Raw genomic sequence first — 10173 nt, 5'->3', positions numbered from 1 at the left:
CCGCTTTGAAAGACGTTTTCACTAAAAAACTAATTAAATAAAGAAAAATAGAAAAACTAGTTGTAATAAATAATTTAATAGTTAATCATAAAACACGTTTAAAACCTTATTTTGAAGAAAATCAACATGAAATACCGTAGGGTATATTATTTACAGCTAGTTATACACATGAAGAGGTCAGATTTACTTGCCGAATAAAAACGTTAAATGCTTACCTGACCTACTTTCAACTGCGTATTATGCAATAACCCCGGTATATTCGAACGAATAAACATTCTCATCAGATCGAAAAGGTGTTGAAGAACAATTTTGCTCGTAAGATCCAGATCGAAATATTAACCGTTTTTGAGTTATAAAGCAAAAACTTCCAAGCTCCATAGATCCCTAATTTTAGGGGCCATGCAGCCCCTTTTTTATAGTATCAAATGAAAGCTCTTGCAATTATGCACAACTTTTGTTCAACATGTTTTAACAAAATAGTTTTAGTTTTTAAGATATAAAAGAAAATATGTCGAATTTTCTGCTGTTTTCCGCGTTCTAACTTTTGACCCCTCTCTAGCGCCATTTTTAATGCAAAAATAAAAAAAACAAAAACCGATGTGCACAACTTCAATGCTTCCTCTCCTCGATTTCAAAGGGTTTTGTGCTCCAATTATTACCTTTTTTGAGCCTTTGTCTGGAAATCGGAGGTATGAAAAATGCAATCAAAGGACAATAACTCATTAATAGAAGGCAATTTCCGAATTTTGAAACAGAATTCTAAAAGGGTTTGAGAAAGTCTAAAAGCTCTGAAAATTTGAACAAAATCCGTTCAGGAATGAGGAAGATATGAAGCGTCAAAGTTGGCGTCTAGGAAGAAAACAAAAAAAAGAATAATAAGAATAATCTTAATCTTCAGAATCAGTAGAAGGTCTTCCGTTGGAAACGGAAGACCTTAATTATAGTAAAATAAAAATTATGACATTTACACTCCCACCAAAATCAGCATGATTTTAGACATTCAAAGTTTCAATAAAGGTGTTAAGCTTGCAATCTACATATCGTCTAGAATACAACATACAACTATAACATAGCAGTTACATTAATTTGCAATGAGTAGCACAAGCTTGTGAACTGTTCTCTCCAAGACTCCAGACTGCATTTTCACCTTGACTCTCCGTACAAGACCATCATCGTCTGGGTTGGCTTCGACAACTCTACCGAGAGGCCATTGGTTGCGTGGCAGGTCAACGTCCTTCACCAGAACAATGTCACCTTCCTTGATGTTCCGACGAACTCCATGCCACTTCTGTCGTAAGGTGATCTGAGCCAAGTACTCATGTCTCCAACGGGACCAAAATTGTTCCATAAGGTACTGTACACGTCTCCAACGTTTACAGGCATATATGTCTTCCTTCATGAACTCTCCAGGAGGGGGAAGGGGAGAAGTGGTCTTCCCAGTTAAGATGTGGTTCGGAGTAAGCGGCTCCAGTGAGTCTGGGTTGTCTATCTCACTAACCGTTAGTGGGCGTCCGTTTACAATAGACATCGCTTCGTAGAATACGGTTCTCAGCGAGGAATCATCTAGCCTTCCAGGACAAAGTAATAGTATGGCGTTGAGTATGTTACGGACGGTTCTTATTTGACGTTCCCACACACCTCCTGTATGACTAGCACTGGGCGCGTTAAACACAAATTCACAGTGTTTCTCTGCCAAGAATGAACATATTCTTTCCTTGTTAAGTGCTTTCTGGAACTCATTCTTAGCTCCAATGAAGTTGGTTCCTTGGTCCGAGCGCAACTGTCGCACGGCTCCTCTAATTGCGATGAAGCAGCGCAAACCATTAATGAACGCATCCGTAGACATGTCATCTAACATCTCAATGTGGATAGCACGAGAGCACATGCAGGTAAATAGTAACCCATATCGTTTTATTTCCTTCCGTCCCTGTTTCACAATAAATGGGCCGAAACAGTCCATACCGCAGTATGTGAAAGGCGGAGATGGTTCCATACGCTCCTTGGGCAAGTCTGCCATTCTCTGTGTCTCTGTCGGTCGTCTCAACTTCCTGCATATAACGCACTGACGTATGTAGCTGGCTACTGTCTTACTTCCTCCTACAATCCAATAACCAAGAGACCGGAGCTTGTTCAGGGTAATTCCTCTTCCTTGATGAAAGGTTTCCTTGTGAGCATGTAAAAGAATCAAGTGCGTGATATGACCATTTCTGGGTAAGATTATTGGGTTCTTGTAAGCATCAGACAGGGTTGCCTTCCTCAGTCGGCCTCCGACTCGAAGTATCCCATCTTGTAGAATTGGTTCTAGGGGTTTAAGGGAGTTAGACTTTGGTAGCCCTTCAGATTTCTCGAGAGCGCTGATAGCATCTTGAAATGTTTCATGTTGAACGTGTTTGATGATAGTTTGTTCTGCTTGAAGTCTTTCATTCGGATTTGGTGGATAGGTTCCCTTGACACCATTAGAAAGTCTCTGCATTCTGGCAATGAAGGATATCATTTTGGTCCAAGACGAGAATCGAGACAGAATGTCAAGGATACTAGAATGAGCCTTTGTTTTGGTACATAGAGATCTTGCAGATCTTACTTCAGGGTCTCCAAGTTGCAACTCTGTTTCAACACCTTTGTTTTCAATGATGGGCTGCCATAGTAATGGAGGACCGGTCAGCCATGAAGAATCATTAACTTCAGATGCACGTAGTCCACGCGAGGCGTGATCGGCTGGGTTGCTGGCAGATTCAATGTATAGCCACTGATGAGGTCTTGTTGCCTCTCTTATCATCTGTACACGGTTTGCAACAAATACGTGGAACCTGCGAGCCTCGTTGTTGATGTAGCCAAGCACCACTTTAGAGTCTGTCCAAAAGTACTCTCTGTTGATAGGTAGATTCAGCTCCCTCTTCAGAAATAAACTGACCTTCACTGACAATACTGCAGCTGTCAATTCCAAGCGAGGTATCGTTACAACCTTTAGAGGTGCTACTCTTGCCTTTGCGATAACTAAAGCACAATGTACCTTCGTTCCCTTTACAACTCTAAGGTAAGAACACTGTCCATAGCCATTTGTGCTTGCGTCCGAGAAATGATGCAGCTCAAAGGTTATCGGTTTGCCAAAATCACTTGGTATGAGGCATCTTGGGACTTTGATGAGTTCAAGGTTCTGTAGATCCTTGATCCAAGCTTCCCATTCATGTAGTCTGTCTGCGGGTAGAGGGTCATCCCATCCTATGTTACAGTACCACCAGACCCAACCTGACACAAAGCAGTCCCAGAGCAGTCCTGGGGACTGCTCTGGGACTGCTAAAGCAGTCCCACAGCAGTCCCTGAGAGCAGTCCCACAGCGGTCCCATAGCAGTCCCAGAGCGGTCCCAGCAGTCCCAGCAGTCCCAAAAAGCAGTCCCAGTGGGCGGGGTTTATTAATTAAATGGGCGGAGCTAACTCAAAAATGAGATTTCCAATAAACAATGGAACTATAAAAGGCAGTAGAAATTGATTCTGGGTAGTATGCCAGTAATCCTTACATGTACACGAAGGTCATTTATGAACAAAACATGTACGCGCATAAAAATTGAAATAATTATTAATAATATTTATTTGAGGAAGAAGGTTTTCACATTTATATGTACATATATGAATTACACTGAACATGAATATTTAATCACAATTCTTGGGTACATTAATAATTCTTCTGTGATTGATACTGGTTCCCATGTTTATTTTATATGCAGAAAATTAAAAGTGAATTAAATATTTTCCACCAGAAGAAGCTTTAAATAGATCTTATCATTATATGGCCAATTTAGACTATTGGGATACTCTAAAGTTAGAGTTTTCTTAAGTATTGGGGCTTTTAAAAAAAATCTTTGTTAATTTTGCCAAGTATTATTTTTCAGTCATGATTATTTCTACTGACATGTCAATTTAATTATCGTTAATGCCTAGTTCTATAAAACTCAGTTTTAAGTGTTTATTTGTAAATGTTAGAGTGTACATCTGTAAATCACCAGAATGGAAGCTTCAGATTATGTTCAAAATTAATTAATCCCGAAAGAAATTTGTACACATTTCATTCATATCATTGTTTTTGCAATAAATAAATTGAAATTAGGGTCATTGTTTACCAGCATGTTCAATGATGTGTAACACTGTACAAATACCCAAATAACATGTATCGATTTTTCTGCCCAAAGGCGATTGAAACAATGGGTGTTGATACCATCTTAGTAATAGTAAGATCATATGAAGAGAAATCTTTGTCACGAAGAATGGGCGGAGCGAAGCGGAGCCCATTCTTCGTGACGAAGATTTCTCTTCATATGATCTTACTGACTTAGAACAGCCAATCAAATGCATGGATTAAAAATAAACTCCTCCCACGGCTGTGTCATATATAAGGCTCAACTTGACCGCTCGTTGTACATATCGAGCACGCAGTCAATATCGAACACACGCGGTTTCAGAATGGACTCCCAACCCATTCAGGTTAGCACGGGATTATATGAAAAACCTTGATTTAATGGGGAAATGGTATGGTGAAGACGTTAAAGTTACTGAACTAATGAATACCATAGGCGTTGGAAGTAAACCCTAATTTTCAATGCCTATATTATGTATATATTTGCAAGAAAAGTGGGGGGCTAAGCCTCACCCCCCGGTTCCGACGCCTATGAATACCCATGTACCAAGAATCGTAATATCAACATTTTTGAAAAATGATTGTGGTAAGATGACAAGGCCCTAGTCAGCAGGAGTGGGTATGGCTGTTTAATATCAAATAAAAATTTGATGAAAATTGTGATTAAATCTGTCTTCAAAGACAAGGTTCGTCTCTGATATACATGACGATGGTTGTATTTTCTGTATGTACCGAAATGTGAAAAAAATAATGTTCAAAAAGGTGATAAAAGATTACAGTGGGAAAAATATGTAGCAAGGCCTAGAAAGTTTAAATATCATGATAGTAAACAGCACGTGGGTTTTGAATAGTTTCTTTTTTGTGTGCTGGACAAAGACCAATGAGGACACACCCATATAACTGTCAAGTGAACCAATCAGACACCGTTGAATTTTTCAGAAATAGGAAGAATTCTTCACCATGAAGAATCAATTCTTCGAGAGAAATGGAAGCATTGGATTGGCTGAATAAGTAGGTTATGTTCTAATACACATTAATCGGCCAGGTAAACACTAGCAAAATAAAAAAGATATAAATCACAATTCCCGGTATTTTCATTAAAAAAAAATAAATATATATGTACTCTTTTAATAACTTGTTTATTAATTAAAAGCTCCCGGTAATTCATTAATTCCCCAATGATTATTCACATAGTTTATGTTACGGGAGAATAGTAGCATAATTTTATTTCATGGTCATTTAATAAATTGTTGGGTTTTATTTGAGGGCTACATGGAATACTCTTTTTTAGCGTCATCCTTATAAAATGTGTAGCATTTTTAATTTTAAAAATCTTATATCTAACTGTAATGACTATTTTTAAATAGTACCAATGCAAATTTTGAGTACATATTATTCATGTTATAATTTAACATTAAATAATTAAAAAAGGTCCACATGAAGCTATTTTTTTCTCATAAATTTGTAGTTTATTTTTAGGGATAAAAATTTTCTCATGAATTCCTTATTTATCAACTTTATTTTTTTTTTATTTATTCTAATTACACATTAATTTGTGTAAATATACAGTCCCTGAAAATATTAATTAACTATAATAATCTCTACTTATTAAAAGAATGTAAGAAATCCTTGCTTATTAAACAGTTTAAACTCCTCTCTGCTGCAAGTAAACAAAACAACAGGGAGCCTGCAAATTCAGAATACACCAGGGGGCGAAGGTATCATGTCACCCAGAATCTTTTTCACACATGAGTGAACAAAGAAGCAGTCCCACAGGGGCAGCTGGGACTGCTTTTCATAGCAGTCCCAGAGTAGTCCCAGAGCAGTCCCACAGCGGTCCCAGAGCAGCTCCACAACAGTCCAAAGCAGTCCCAGGGACTGCTTTCTGGGACTGCTTTGGTGTCAGGTTGGGTCTGGTCGGTACTGTACCTTGACACATCTCCTGCAGTATTCGTTTCCCAGTCAGAGTGAAAGGGGAGAGAAATCCCAATGGGTCGAATATTGATGCTACAATGGATAGCATACTGCGCCTAGTAGGAGATGCATTCTGGTCGATGGCTTTGAAGCAAAATGCATCCTCTTCAATGTTCCACTTTATACCAAGTGCTTGTTCCATAGGTAATTGTTCATGTGAAAGGTCTAAGTCTTTAACATCTGCCGCTCTCTCTGATTCAGCAACAGAATTTATTACGTTCTTGTTGTTGGAAATAAATTTGTGTAGACGCAATCCACCATTGGCACACAGAATCTGTGCATCTTGTATCAACTTGATAGCTTCTTCTTCCGTCTCAACACTGGTGAGTCCGTCATCCACATAGAAATTATTCGCACAAAGAATGATGCAGCTCTGAAGTTGCTCTTCTTGGCTTTTGGCACTTGAGTCCATAATTAGCACATCCTGGGGAGGAAGCCGCGCCAAACAGGTGTACTCTCATACTATATTCCTTGGGTTCTGCATCCAAGTTTCCATCCTCCCACCATAGGAATCGTAAGAAGTCTCGGTCTGCTTCATGTACAACAAACTGGTGGAACATCTTCTCCACATCACACATGACAGCCACAGGGTGTTGTCTGAATCTGCATAGAACCCCAGTCAAAACATTTGTTAAATCCGGACCAGTCAGTAGATATTCATTTAATGAAGCCTCTTTGAATCTTGCTGAACAGTCAAAAACTACTCTAAGCTTTCCAGGCTTTTTCGGGTGATAAACACCATGATGTGGGATATACCATGTATTTCCACTGACACCATCTGACGATACTGGTTCGGCGTCGCCTCTTTCCAGTACTTCTCTCATGAAAGTCTTGTAATGTTCTTGATATGTCTGGTCTCTTTTAAGTTTTCGTTTCAGATGATCTAAGCGAATCAATGCAAGTGACTTGTTGTTAGGCAGGGAGGGTCGCTCCTTGAATGGTAGAGGCATTTCCAAATGCTTATCCTCATGCTGCTGTATGTGCGGTCTGTGTATCCAACCACGCTCCAACCAAGAAGTGTCTGGATGCCATATGGCTGGTTCTCGTTTCCTGTTAGAATTCTTCTTGGTACAAGAGCTTGAGGACAATTGTATCCTATCAATAGTCCAACTTCACATGACTGAAGAGGTGGTAGTTCGTTGCTAAGCTCCTTCAGGTGTGGCCAGCATATTACGGTTTTCCTTTCAGGTATATGTGAGCGATCCGCGGGAATGAAGTCTCTCGTATATGCATTGTCTATGTCACAAATTCCGTAAGAACGAACCCTCTCACTCTCAGGTTCTGTATACGGAAACTGTTAATGATAGTGTGCTGTGAGGTCATGGTAGACAAGCTGAGACGTGTTGGTTGTCTATTCACATGCAAGGCAGCAGCTGTTTCGTCTAGCACAAAGGTAGTGTCACTTTGTGTGTCTAAGAGAGCATATGTCAATATCTCGTGCGAGGGGTTCTCCTGAACAGAAAGCCACACTGGAATGATCATGGAGGTGCTGTGACCATATCCTCTGCTCACACGAAAGGAACTGGCTTCCTTGACCTCTAATTGTTGCTTTCTTGTTCATCTTCATGCATGCAGGTTGGGTGTTTTCCCTTGCAGATACCACACGTATGCTTCTTCTTGCAGTCCTTGTTTCTGTGGCCCTTGCGTAGACATCCAAAGCACAGGTTTTTCTTACGCACTACCACTCCTTTATCCTCAATAGACGAGTTAATAAATTTCTCACACTTGAACAAGGGATGTCCTTCTTTCTCACAATACTAACATTTATAAGTTGGGTCTCATGTCAGTTCCCGTTGCATTGTGCTGATGAGTTGAATTTGTTGCGAGGACATTTGCTTTGTGACTCGAGTTTTTGTGTATCTGGCAGGTTTATGGTAGATGTCTTTGAGCGCATAGATTTGACGAGACTGGATTACAAGCAATGCGAGTCTCCTTTACGACGAAGTCCACAAACTTGGAGAATAATGGATATTCACCAGTAGAGTCAATAGTTTCTTGAACTTGACGATTCCAACGCAGTGCAGCCCAATTAGGAAGTTTGCTTAATAGTAGAATCATCGTTTGTGGTGCTGTTCGAGTTGACTGTAGCGTTGTTAGTAGGTCAGGATGAAACGGAGCATCGGTTCAGCCCTGCAGATATATATAACGTTCAGACTTTCCTCTGTCCCACAAGTAAAGTGTCTTTGTTTGTCGTTTGTTGTGTCTCATTATTCACTGGTTCAGTTGTTTTCGTTATTAATCGTTGTATCATAGTTTTCGTTGGATGTTGTTCATTAGCTGTATCCGTTGACGTCGGCGTTGTTCCATCCCGGGGTCGTTTTGTCATCAACCTTTGACATCTTGATGAGGCTGAAGTCAAATTCTTACTATTAGTGGCTTGGTCATAAAAGGAACGTTCATATATACTGATGATGTCTTTATTAGTTCAGGATGGTTACATCAACGTAAGAACTGTAAAACAAATACAAAATTTATCAGTAATAATTAACAAGAAAACCTAAATTACAAAAAGTACACAAACATGCACTAGATCAGACCTTTGGTATACATACACATGTAGACTAAGATTTTCAAATATATAAATAAATATCAGCTAATTGACTAGTAATATGTAATATAAATAACATCTATACGTTTAGTTTAATTCACTACTTAATCTCAGTAAAATTATTACCAGTGACAATCAGAAAATATGACTTTGCTACTTCATTTAAAACATGTAAACAAACTTGGCGCCTTGCCTTACATTACCGTACAAAGGGCAATAACTCTAAGTTGATAATCACACAAAATTCCATGTGCACAACAAATAATCTCACAACCGATAATTTACATAATGAATCAGTTCTATTTAATCATTAAATTGGTTTGATATATGAATACCAAATTGCTATGGGACAAATCATTATCTATCAACATTTGCCAACTACACGTGGGTCAAAAATAGTCATGTAAACCACCTGCACATGTTCCAAATTGCATCCATCTTGTTTTGTGTTCTAAATAGGAAACATTCATTAACAAAGATCAGGGACGTTAAACGTTGCTATGAGCATATATCATGCATACATAATTGCTAATTACCTTGTTCTCCTGACCAAGTCGCTAAGTTTTAACTATCGTTCTGCGTTAACGTTCAGATATAAAGATGTAGGCAGAATTTGCATAATACACAGATACTTGCAGAACCAAAGATAAGAAATAAGCCATCCGGAATTATTTACAAAAAATTATTACACATGTTATTAACAAAATATTACAAATAAAAGACTTCATTAAAATTATAGTAAAATAAAAATTATCAACTACAGAGAGGCATACTTTCTAAAGATATTGGTGGCCGTGAAGCGCTGCTAAGCTCAAGATGGCAGGGATGTCTAACCAATGAATCCGTAGAGGGCACGTCCTTTCTTTTCAGGGCATTAGACAACGTCCATGCATTGCGGTGACGGTCTTCCTCTTGGCATGCTCCGTGTAAGTGACAGCATCGCGAATACGACATGTCGTTCTAAGGAAAATTTTCAGGACACTACGGGTCTCTTCATAGATGGTCCAGAGATCGTTTGACTCCACCTCTGCTCAAACGGCGGTGGCTGGTTTGGTGATGCCCTGGATTTTGTCCTCAAGATTTTTTGTGACGCTTAGTGCCTTTTCCAACCCCCTTTTCCCTTTTACCATCCAACATTGTTATATCTGTATATATTCTACTAGAATGCTGTAACCACCTAGTAATATATAGCGCCAATTAACACCGCTAAAAACAAAAATTTGAAAACTTCGGTAGTGCTTTTTTGTCCCGAAGGCAGACAGTTAGCCTCGTAATGATTGGTTCTGCTGCTGGTGTTAGTAAAGTTGAAAACCTTTTACAGTTGTATATTAATAATTTTATAAGTATATAACATTGAAAAAAACATAAATAAATTTTTAAAATTTTAATTAAATATACCAAATTCATTGATAAATTTGTGAACTGCTGAAAATATAAGACAGTTCATATCATAAGATAAAGTGTCAGTACCCCATAACAACAGGTGTGTGTCTATTAAAATCATTGTCCAGTCAAAAAGTTT

The 10173-nt window shown here is 38.7% G+C and overlaps 1 protein-coding gene across 1 annotated transcript; it reads right to left on the bottom strand.

Moving 5' to 3' along the window:
- Positions 1–1081: 1081 nt before the first annotated feature.
- Positions 1082–7585, bottom strand: LOC134237130 (uncharacterized). The gene is made up of 4 exons (XM_062719227.1): positions 7368–7585; positions 6506–7198; positions 6059–6423; positions 1082–3219 (listed from the first exon to the last, which is right to left on the bottom strand). Exons 1-4 carry the CDS (start codon positions 7583–7585, stop codon positions 1082–1084), a joined length of 3414 nt encoding a protein of 1137 aa, XP_062575211.1.
- Positions 7586–10173: the final 2588 nt, after the last annotated feature.

This window comes from Saccostrea cucullata, unplaced genomic scaffold, assembly GCF_032062105.1.
Source record: "Saccostrea cucullata isolate Sc308-1 unplaced genomic scaffold, CSIRO_AGI_Scuc_v1 ctg10480, whole genome shotgun sequence".
In the NCBI taxonomy this organism is placed as follows: Eukaryota; Metazoa; Mollusca; class Bivalvia; order Ostreida; family Ostreidae; genus Saccostrea; species Saccostrea cuccullata.
Note: the sequence above shows the minus strand (reverse complement) of the source record. Positions and strands in the feature narration are given on the sequence as shown.